At 47.4% G+C, this 11,889-nt stretch overlaps 2 protein-coding genes across 2 annotated transcripts; both read left to right on the forward strand.

Moving 5' to 3' along the window:
• The first annotated feature begins 206 nt into the window (after positions 1-206).
• Positions 207-9,258, forward strand: LOC123091729 (uncharacterized). Its single transcript, XM_044513340.1, has 6 exons — positions 207-752; positions 840-920; positions 1,219-1,376; positions 2,147-3,387; positions 3,735-3,829; positions 8,770-9,258. Exons 1-6 carry the CDS (start codon positions 270-272, stop codon positions 8,791-8,793), a joined length of 2,082 nt encoding a protein of 693 aa, XP_044369275.1. The 5' UTR covers positions 207-269; the 3' UTR covers positions 8,794-9,258.
• A 226-nt stretch (positions 9,259-9,484) lies between these two features.
• LOC123091730 (two-component response regulator-like APRR1) lies at positions 9,485-11,088 on the forward strand. The gene is made up of 2 exons (XM_044513341.1): positions 9,485-10,444; positions 10,571-11,088. The coding sequence occupies exons 1-2, from the start codon at positions 10,136-10,138 to the stop codon at positions 10,835-10,837; spliced, it is 576 nt and encodes a 191-aa protein (XP_044369276.1). The 5' UTR covers positions 9,485-10,135; the 3' UTR covers positions 10,838-11,088.
• Positions 11,089-11,889: the final 801 nt, after the last annotated feature.

An 11,889-nucleotide genomic window follows, 5' to 3' on the forward strand; every position in this document is an offset into this window, starting at 1 on the left:
TGTGCTGTGGCCCCAGCTGTAGTTTGTCGAGTGCTGTTGAATTTGGATTGTATGGACCGTTGTTTTATTTATAAAGCGGAGCGAAAACCTATTTCCAGAGGAGGGGATCGAATGAGGTGGGCTTTATGGCTGGCCTGAAGTGGAACTGAGATGGGCTTTATGAAGTAAATTAAACATGGGCCTGCATTTTTACATGTGAAACCGGCACTTCTGGCCTCTGCTCTTTCTTCCCCGGACGGACGGACAGACGGAGTTGGCGGCGCGAATCCATGGCGCTCCTCTTCTTCGACCTCAGCCTCCTCCCTTCCCCCAACTCCAACTCCCGCCTTCTCGCCGCCGCACGAGCCCTCGAGCTAGGCTACGCTGCCGTCGCCCTCGACCACCCGCACCGCGGCCTACTCGCCGACGCCGACCGCTGCCACACCGCTCCCTTCCCCGCCTTGTCTTCCCTCCCGCTCCCCCCCTCCGCCTCCCTCCACCGTTCCCGCAATGGATCCCCTACCTCCGAGCCCTTCCGCCAGTACACGCGCATCACCCTCTCCCTCGACTCCGCTGCCGCCGCCGCGTCCGCGCTTGCCCCCTCCGCCGCCCGCCTCCTCCGCACATACGACATCGTCGCGGCGCGCCCTCTCACCCAGGCCGCGCTCGACCACCTCTGCCAGTCTGCCACAGAGATTGATGTTATCTCCATCGACTTCTCTCACAAACTGCCATTCCGTCTCAAGCTCCCAATGATCAAGCTTGCACTACAGGTAATCAATCTCCTTCACCACTCTAACCGAATCAATGTTCAACGTCGATGTGTGTGCTCAACTAACTATATCTCCATCTGATTGCAGAGGGGGATACACTTTGAGATTGCATACTCTCCCCTCATCGATGATGTCAATTCAAGGAGACAAGTCCTGGCCGAAGCCAAGGTTACTTATCTTGCTCTGCTTCCATTGTTCCTTCACATTGAATTGAAACATCATTTAATAATCGTGTTTAGTGAACCACCATGCTCCGCAACCTTTTGCAACATACGCACTTATTGCTTGTGTTTCTTTTTGTCTAACAAATTCTTCTCACCTTCACTATGCTCAACACCACTGGTTTGCAGAGACTTCTGCACCCTAGCTTAGAATTTTGTATCTCAACCCCCTTGCACTAAACATGCCCTCAGCTCAGCTCACTTGTTTCGTTTGCTAATATACAGTATTTTTCTTCTGTTTGCAGCTGTTGGTGGACTGGACTAAAGGAAAGAATCTCATCATTTCAAGTGCTGCTCATAATGCTAATGAAATTAGAGGCCCCTATGATGTCATAAACTTATGTGCATATTTGCTTGGTCTTTCTATGGAGCGAGCCAAAGCTGCTATGTCCGTAAACTGCAGGTGAGTCATATATCTATTACCTGGAGAGGTTCAGACATCTTATTCCACATGGCTTGAACCATGTAATGATTTGCTGATGTGGCTAGTTTCTCGCACTACTATGAATGCATGTTTTTATCTTAGCATTATTTATTGTTCAAAAATATCGGCCGATAAATCAGTTGACTGACCGATTAATCCCTGCTCGGCGGGTCACCGAGTAGTCGATTAACTGATTTTCTGGCCGTCTTACTGGTTGATTCCCGTACTAATCCTCTACGCGCCAGCGGCCGAGCAGTTACCAGTTAACTATCTCATGAACATTGGCATCCTTTATTTGACGGATTATGAGTTAGTCTAGACTTTAGAAGTCTTCTTTTTTTCTCCTCCTATTTATTTCTGCCCATTTTCTTTCTATGTTTCCAAGAACTCCTTTGTATCCTATCAAGAGGGTGATTGTGGGGTTTTGGTGGGAAAACAACTTCTACTCCCTCCTTTTTCTAAATATAATCCCTTTTAGATATTTCAATATGGACTACATACGGATGTATATAGACATATTTTAGAGTGTAGATTCACTTATTTTGCTCCGTATGTAGTCCATATTAAAATCTCTAAAAGGTCTTATATTTAGGAACGGAGCAAGTAGTTTATTTAGCTTTAGCTCTGCGTCTGCGTTTGCAACCTACCAGCTGTTGTGTCATTTTACTTTGTGCACAAGTTTCTATTTAGGAAGGCACCCATTTCACCATGAATCATAATGCAATATTATGTCATCTGTTCATTATCAGGTTGCTTATTTCCAAGGCTACGAGGAAGAAACATTTCTACAAAGAGACAATTAGAATCGATAGACTGTTACCAAATGAGCAACTAAATTCAACAAAGTATAAGGTTGGTGACTGGATTGGTTTGGATCCTATATCTTTTAAAGGTGATCCACAAACTTTGGAGACAAATCTAGAACCTTCTCCCAACAAAGATGAACTACCTGTTTTACCCACGAATTTTCCCGCCAAAGTATTGTGTCAAAAACGTCATGATGCTGATGTGTCTCTCTTTGCCGACCGGTTAGAGCAGTCTACTGATGATAGTGAAATTCCAGTTGAAACTCAAGAGGAAACCTTACAGGCTAACAGAAGCGAAGCTCACAGTGGTGCTGTTCACACCATCATGGTTAATCCCGAAAACAATGAAATTGTTATGGCTGGCAGTGTGCAGGCTTGTGTTGCCTCTTCTGTTGACCAGAAATGCATTGAGGAGCATGTTGAATTTGTTGAGGATGCAATGGAATTAGATGCTACAGAATTGTGCACAGTAAACCTCATTTCAGGTGACAGTAGTCCTTTATCCTCCGATGTTAAGTTACCATGTTCTTCTCTTCCCCGGAGCATGGAGCTTTTTGACACTAGTCTTGAGAACAAGGATCCTGACCAACCTAGTGAAATCGTAGATCATACTAATGCTTGTGCAAATCAAGGGTATATCCGCACATCTGGTAAGAGGGAGGAACAGGCACCTCTGGATCATGAAATTGTTTCATGTTCTGATGTTTGCCTCGAGGGTAAGTGCCTGGACAAACCTGATAATGTTCCAGTTGATTCGAAGACTCACAGACATGCTGTGGAATCATTGGGGTGCTCAACTGTTGGGCGAGATGATGAGTCGCCATTAAATCTTACAGTTCCGTTGAGTACTGATTTATGCGAAGACATTGTACTGCCAGCTCATCAAGTAGAGCAAAATGTGGATGAAGGCATAGAAAATACTGACAGTTATAAGGTCGAACCGGTTTATAGAAATGCAGTAAGAATGATTTCAGTGGAAAATACTCTCAGTGGTCAAGAGATCAGTTCAGCTGCTGTTGTTTATGATAAGGGGTCCAGTGATGGAACTTGGGCAAATAATGAATTGGAAGAACCGAATTTAAAGAAACCCAATGCTTCATTAGAGAAAGATGTCGCTAAAGTAGACGAGGGGCCGCTAAATTATGATTCTGCAGATAAGGTGGATATATCTACAGCTAGATCAGGTGATATGAACTATTCATCATTAATTTGTCTGAATTGGCAACATATCGACATTTACTAACTGCAACTTTACTCTCTTGAGCACGTAATAGAGAATACTGTTTTTTGGTGATACAAACATTTCCTTTTCTGTTAGTTCTTCTCATTCTTGCACTATTATCTAAGCTATTCATGAGACGACACAAAGGGCAATTGAAGCTGTTGATATGTGTTTAAAATAAGGCCACGATAAGTAATTTCTGAAAATGTGGGAATCCTTTTTGAAAATATTGTACTTAGTTTTTAGTATGAAGATATAAACTATTGGTATATTATCCCATACATATCTAAAGTCTTATTGGTTTTGCAGAAAAGCGAAGACAAAAACTATTGTTGCACGGCCCCTCGTATGTTCCTTTCTTGGGCTTCCTTAAGCCTGTGTCTTTCAAGAAGAAAGTATGCAAAGTAAGAGGCCTGGTCAAATCTTTATATCATATTGTTTGCCTAAAATGTGCTGGCTAACGCTAATCAATGTTAATTATGAATCATGTGTAAGCTATGAGTTCAGCTGTTCAGGAGCATATTACTAATGCTGAAGCCATTGTCAACCTATCATGATATACAATAGCCGTCACTTAATTCTGTGTGACATCACTAATGATATAAGTATTGCTGCAAGATAGAACTGTAGTATGGTTTTGACGGTCTATAGTCAGCGAAGCAATTTTCTAGTGTAGGCATAGATAAAAAACCGCAAACTTTGCCATAGTCTTGCAAAGTTTGCATGTTATGCCTCAGTTAGTGCAGGTTCCTCTTTTAGATTGAAATAAACCACTGTGCATAATCACCATTGATGGCCAGTGTGCCGATTTGGTGAACATTAAGCTTTATTGGCTTCCCGAAGTAGCCTTAACTTATTTGTTTGGTCTTGCTATACTCTTTACTAGAATTGCCCAGCGCAGTCAAAATAATGTTGGCAGCCTCTAAAAGGGATATCTTGCTAGTCTTTTCTCGTTGTTGCCTTGGAATCGATCAATCAAATGTACTGGCACTAAAACGAGATGTATAATGTATTGTGAGGACAAGTCATCTTTCTACCACATATGTTGCTGCACGCAAAATTACACATGAGTACGCGACATCACACCCTAGGAAACTGAAAAATCTGCTCCCATGTTGCTCGAAATATGGCAAGTCAATTATAAGATATTACCGAAAAAGGCTTTCGCCCCGCTTTATAAATAAAGCAAACCACCACAGCCACAAGGTTCACACACACGCACACAGTAGCATCACGACAGATTGTACAAAAGGGTTCTGCCGAGGGCACAGCTCAACAAGCCCCAAAAAGAAAAAAGACAAAGCAGACGAGCCGCAACAAGGAAACTAATCCGGCTCAGGTGGTGGCGGAGGAAGCGGCGGCGCCAAGCGAAGAGCCATCGCACGAAGGTCAGCAATGATGATGTTGATGGTGTCTCGGTCCTGGTAGCGGCTAAGCGGCCGCCAAAGCTACAAGTAGCCACACATTTTGTAAACCACGCCAGTCGCATGTTGAAGAGGAACACGCTGGATCACAAGTTTATTCTGAACCGTCCACAACGTCCAGACAAGGACCCCGATCGCGAGCCACCTAATGTGACGGCTAGAAAAGGGCGATTCCTGGATCTCGGCGAAGAGGTTCGGGAAGTTGGTATTACACCACCGACCACCTTGCGGAGGCGGCTCCAGAGGAACTGGGCTGAAACACAGGAGAAGATGTGGTTGGAATCTTCGACCGTCCCGCACAGAGGGCACATCTCGTCGCCCGGGCCATTCCGTTTTAACACCTCCACTTTGGATGGGATACGTCCACGGATCCATTGCCAAAGGAAGATCCTGATCTTCAGAGGGAGTCTGACCGACCAGATCGCCACCAGTGGCTCAGGTCCGGGAGTGGGCGCGATGGCCCGGTATAAGGACTTGGTGGAGATGGCGCCCGAGGGCTCTAAGCTCCAGGATAGGCGATCGTGGGGCAACTCAAGATCCGGCTCGTGGGGCGCGATGGCATCCAAGAGCTCGTGCCACGCTATTATTTCCGGGGGCCCAAACGGCCGCATGAACGCGAGGCGCCCTAAGTCAATAAGGGCCGCCTCCATGGAGACCCGAGGGTCCACAGCGATGGCGAACAAGTCCGGAAAGCGCGCCGCAAAGGGAGTCTCCCCAGCCCATCTACCAAACCAAAATAAGGTGGCTGATCCCGATCCAACAGTGATGGACGTCCCAATGTGGAGGACTGAGAGCAACTGAATGATGGACTGCCAGAACTGGGAGCCGCCTGCCCGCTGGCAGAAGGCCAGCGGTTGGCCGCGTTTTTACTTGTTCTGGATGATCTGGAGCCAAAAACCGCCCTCGCCATTGGCAATCCGCCAGAGCCAACGCGTCAGGAGGGCAATGTTCATGCGCTTGGAGGACATGATCCCGAGTCCGCCTCAGTCCCAAGGTTTGCAAATCTCGGGCCAACGGACCATATGGTATTTCTGCTTGTCACCCTCGCCCGCCCAGAAGAAACGGGCCTGGACCGAGCCAATCTCATGGTGAAGTGTCTCGGGCAAGCTATAGAAGCTCATGATGAACAAGAGGAGGCTGGACAGTGATGAGTTGATGAGGATTGTCCAAGCCGCCTTAGACAGCCATCTACCCTGCCAGGGCTCAATGTGATGCTGGAGCTTAAGAACTGAAGGCCTCAGGTCTGTGACGGAAAGCCGAGAGTCACTGATGGGGATCCCCAAGTAGGTAGTGGGGAATAAGCCTAATAGACAGTTAAGTCGGTTGGCAATACTCTGGCTTTCCGTTGGGGAATAACCCATCACCATGACTTTGCTCTTATCGAAGTTGATCTTGAGGCCCAACAGCTGCTGAAAGCAAAGCAGGAGGAACTTGAGGTTCGTGATATCAGCCGCAGACCCCTCCACTATAATGAAGGTGTCGTCCGCATACTGAAGCAAGGAGACCCCATTGCCCCCTACTAGGTGGGGCACAATTCCGCGAATGTGGCCAGCGGCTCGCCTTGTCAAGGATAGATGCCAAAGCATCGACTACCATGTTGAAGAGGAACGGAGAGAAGGGGTCGCCCTGTCTAACCCCACAGAGTGTGGGCCTATCTCACCGTTGATGTTGACCGCAGTTTGTCCGGAGGCGACCATTTGCATGATCCTGGTGACCCAGCGGTCGTCAAATCCCTTCCGGAGCAACACCTCCCGAAGGAAGGGCCAACTGACCGTGTCGTAGGCCTTATGGAAGTCGATTTTCAGGAAGACGGCCTTGAGGTTTTTGGCGCGAGTCTCGTGAAGAACCTCGTGAAAGACGAGGACCCCGTCAAGGATAAACCGCCCTTGGATGAAGGCCGACTGATCCGGATGTGTAATGAGGTTGGCCAAAGAGGTCACCCTATTGGCGTACCCCTTTGCCAAAATGCGGAAGATCACATTAATCACCGTGATCGGACGGAATTGCCGAATATCCGATACTCCGGGGGCCTTGGGGATCAGGGTGATGATCCCGTAGTTTAGGCGACGCAAGTCAATAGTGCCCACATAGAATTCCTCAAAGAGGGCCATCACTTCTGGTTTGATGACGCTCCAGAAGGCCGGCCTGGAAGAACTTAAACGGAAGGCCATCGGGGCCAGGCACGGAGGTCGGATTCATGCCTTCAATGGCGGTCCAGACCTCCTCCTCCGAGAATGGAGCCGTGAGGGCCGCATTCTCTGCAGCCGAGACGCACTGGTGGCCACTCCAAAAGTCCGTCGCTAGGGCTAGGCCTCCCCGAGGGGAGGAAGAGAGAAGGGCTTTATAGAAGCCATCCACGTGGGCCCGTATGTCGGCCAGGCACTGAATGAGGGCCTCCCCATCCCATAACAGGGGGATCGTGTTGCGCGGGCGACGGCCATTAGCAATGGCCTGGAAGTAAGCCGTATTTGCGTCCCCTTTCAGGACCCACTTTTGGGCCCCGCGGAGTCGCCAATAGGCTTCCTTGTCTGTGTATATGACCGAGAGCTGGTCCTCAAGGTCATTGGAGCAGCCACTCGTTGGGAGCGAGGCCAACCGAGTCTGCCCGGAGATCCAGGGCCTGAATGGACGCGAGAATGGATTTCTTGCGTTCCCGCAAGTCGCGGCCGAGGTTTGCGCCCCAGCCCTTCATGAGCCGCCGCGGACCTTGACGTAGAAGTGCCAATCATCGACCACCGAGAGGCCACGGTGGGGTGCGAGCCGCGACTCCACCCATCTATCGCGAACGGCTTCGTCGAAACCGTTCTGGTGGAGCCAGAAGGTTTCGAAACGGAATCTAGGAGGGGGAGGGCGGTCATTCTCCGAGGATAGCAGGAGAGGCACGTGGTCCGAGCCAATACAGGTGATGGCCCGGGGGTTATAAGATATTAAGATGATTCAGTTAAGATATTCTCAAATATCTTTTGGAAAATGTTCACCCGGATGTGGACGTATATCTTATGTTTGCTCCTGCTTTGTATTTTATCAGTATAGCTTCCGGACTAAATACTACTACCTCCATTCACAAATATAACATGTTCTAACTTTTTTCTGAATCGAATGTATATAGACATGCTTTAGTGTTTGTTCACTCATTCCAGTCTGTATTGTAGTCCATATTGAAATATACAAAACATCTTATATTTGTGAACGGAGGGAGTATTTCATTCTCTTTGAAAATCAACTGTACCGGCAAGAAGCAGAGGCATGTATTTACTGTAGTAGTTTCAAACGATTTGAACTGGAAAAGTTTTAGAGATCATGACAGCTATTAAAGGCTTCACCCCACAGATGCACCCAAAGGACGATGTGGGGGCAGAACAGAAATCTTTTCTCCGTATCAGGCATGCCACTGCAAAGAGAAGTCTTATCAGCCTTGGTCAACTTAGTTTCGTTTCTACCAAATCATATGACATTTGAAATAACATATTGGTTGTCCCTTCTGACCTTCATATTACATATCAGTTGTGATGTATCTTATGATATCTTATGTGTCGAGTAAATTTACATTGGCACAACCTTTCGGCTCTTAATACGAGTACTTGGAATAACTACTTATCTGTCTAGTCTGTTGCCTATTCTTTATGTTCTTTGTACACATAAACTGAACAATTATTGCATCTTAACTCATGCAAAGGTGGTGTGACTATTTTTCAGTTGACCTGCTAGCAGAAAGTAAAAATTATGATAACTGCGCTTTATCCTAATAGTCCCACTTGTTTTTGTTATCCTATATTCATTGACAAAGAGCCACTGCCTCAGTGTAGGCTCCTTTCCCCCTCCCTGTGATCCTCTTGTTTTTTTTCTCACTCGACACACTATGTCGTCAATGATTTAACTCATCTGGATGCAATGTAACTCTTGTGTTGACATCTCTGCAGGTTGTATCTAGAAGAAAATCATAACAACTGTTGGGAGTATACAATTCAAGCATTTTGCTGCATACCAAAGGCAAACGGATCTACTTGCAATGTGATATCCTGGTGCGCTTTGACTTTATCTTGTCGGTTGGCTAAGGCCACTTGAAGGTTGACTAGCTCGTGTTGTCAGGCTCTTGAGTGGGGTACTGTAGGGATTCATCAGAAGGTGTACCATTATGGGAGAACGGAGTCTTGCAATTGGTTGTGGACACTTCCAATGATCTTACCAACCAATAGCCAACTGAAAACAGCGTCCTGGATCTGTAGCATCAAACTTGTGTCAACTAGATGCTTGAAACAACACAGATCCTTGTGGGGGTCTATCTTGTAGCTTGGAATTTTCAAAAGTGTTATGATTCTTCTCCACTGAAGTCTCGAGAGCTTCACTTTCGAAGGTAATGATAGTAGTGGCGCAGAACAAAGTCTAATCAAGGACTGTCTTCCACACTTGCATTGTGTGTCGATCAATGGTCATCAGTCCAGTGAGAGAGAGGTTCATGTGCATCTTAGTTTTTGCAGTTTTGGACATAAATAAACACGCAAGACCTTTACCTTTGCGTCCCATGCTTTCCAGTGCTCTGATTAACAAATGATTAGGAATGTTGGAACGTTAAAAGCAGCCAAATATTTGGCATGCCTAGCCCCACGGAATCGCGGTTTTGCTTATTGGAGCAAAGTGGCAGGGCCTGTTTGTTGCTGTATAGTCATTTGCAAGTTGAGCACAGTGCATGTGTAGGTGCTGAAAAGAAAGGCATATGGTTTTATGGGTTTGAGTGGGAAGAGTAGGAGATGGCCCCCAACTTGCTCATGTCTCCAGTGCTGCCCTTAACCCACATTCTTGCTATATTGAGTCGTGACTGCCAGCTTTTATTTATCCTGCTTGTGCCGTGTATCCACAATCGATTGAGATTCCCAATGTCAGTAAAGTTGCATGTATTGGTGATGGTGCATCCTGCATTGAGCTGGTCTGCGCGTAACATGAGGGAGGTCATGTATGCTTGCCAGCTTGTTTTCGACGTAGCTTGTATCTGCATGTCTCCAGTAGTGTACTACCCACATATTGTTGTTCCAGGAAAGATAGAATCGTGTATGTTTGCCACGACTTTATATCGTCACTGGAATGGTCTCATCGCACAAGGTAGTAGTAGGTCTTTTCAAATCAGAGTTGACTTGCGTCTTAAGGACGCCAGACGTACAGAGCAATAGCACTAGCTGTACATACTGGCGCACACATATATAGAGTGGTTGATCTCCATTCCGGTTACACCACCCAACGAAGAGTAGCCAGTAGACCGACAGCGCAGGCACGAGTCCAAGACAGTTGATAATGTATCACTGGAGCACATCGTCTTCTCCTTGTTATAGCAACAGCGGCAGCGGTAGCAGCAATGGTCCCTTGCTCCCCTCCATGGCGTCCAGCAGCTACGGTGATCTGCTGCTCCTACAAGAGCAGCAGCAGCAGCAGCATCACTACTACTCCCAGTCGATGCAACGTGTGATGAGCGCCGGAGACCTCCAAGCTCTGCCGGGGCCGGGGCCGGCTCCGGTGGGGCGGTACAGCGCGGAGGAGCGGCGGGAGCGCATCGAGAAGTACCGCACCAAGCGCAACCAACGCAACTTCCAGAAGAAGATAACGGTACGTTGATCTTTGGCAGTTTCGTCGTCTGGTCGGTAGCTAGTACTACTAGTACAATGCATGCCACGTTAAGTGCATGTATACTCATCGTCGTGTCAACCCTGTGTGTTGTCTTTTGATTCTCAGTACGCTTGCCGGAAGACGCTCGCGGACAGCCGGCCGAGGGTGAAGGGCCGCTTCGCGCGCAACGTCGACGACGACGCAGCAGCAGATCAGCCGGAAGATGCGACGACGGCGGCGGTGGCGGCGGATATGTCTCTGGTCAACGACGCCAGCAGCAGCAGCAGCAGCATGCCGCCGGAGTGGTGGCCGGCAATGCAGGGCGCGCTGGCCGTGGAGGACGACGAGCTCATCGCCTCCTACCTTGCCGTCTCCTCCATCAACCTCTACTAGTAGCTAGCTAGCTGCTTAATTACTCTCATCGATCTATATAGCTCAATGATCTAATCGCTCTTATATATTTTTTGAAGGGAGTACTTACTTATCTAATTTATCATCAAGTATTAAGAAAAGACAAGTATTTTCTTTTGGTTTCTCTCTCAACAAAGCTGGCTATATGTACTGGAACTGCCACCACCATTGTCCACGTGTTTATGTTAATATCAAAACGGCCAACTAAGAAGATTGTTTTCCTTCGAAACTAAGAAGAGTTTTTTAACACGTGTTAGGACATATATAATGGTATTATTTTAGCAGTGTCACATAGAATATCTGTCAAGATGAAGGAAACAGAAACCAAAAGAAAATACTTGTCTTTTCTTAATGATGATAATTTTATCCGGTGAACGTCAGCGGACGAGGCTTGCATGCTCCCGCCCGCTCCCGTGCTCCCATCCCTACTCCGCGCCGTTCCTTTGGCATCGCACGGCTCCGTCAATTTCTCTCTCCCACGTCCCTTTTTTTCTGCCAAAAAGCAATCAGGTATACCAATTTATTACGTCCGCCAATTTATTACGTCCGCAATAGACGCACGTTGTTGAAACCTCCTTCCGCCAATACATCAAGAAAATACATCCACCGAGCCCGAGATAGGGCATGAGACTAGCCCGACTTTTGATTAACAAAGCCATCAACCGGCCAGGATTACAAGTATACGCCCACATGCAAAGAGAATGAAAAACAAAGCGGTGAGATAAAATGACGCTAGACAACAAAAAACTAAGCCTCACACGCTACGAACAATGAAGATAAACACTGGAGCATGGAGCCAAAGACGCCGAGGTCCTCCTTCGTGAACGAAGCATCGGGAACAAGAACATGCAGGCTCTAAGGAGAGAGGAAGACCGACACTAGTTGGGAATGCCATCACCAAGCAACTACGGACCCCGGCATGGCACATCCAACCAAATCCATCTCCGAAGAAGGCCACAACCTCCTCGTTTCGACCGAAAGGCGCCGCACCATCGCAAGATGGATAATTTCCCACAAGAACTATAGTGGATGTC

Source organism: Triticum aestivum, chromosome 4B (assembly GCF_018294505.1).
Source record: "Triticum aestivum cultivar Chinese Spring chromosome 4B, IWGSC CS RefSeq v2.1, whole genome shotgun sequence".
In the NCBI taxonomy this organism is placed as follows: Eukaryota; Viridiplantae; Streptophyta; class Magnoliopsida; order Poales; family Poaceae; genus Triticum; species Triticum aestivum.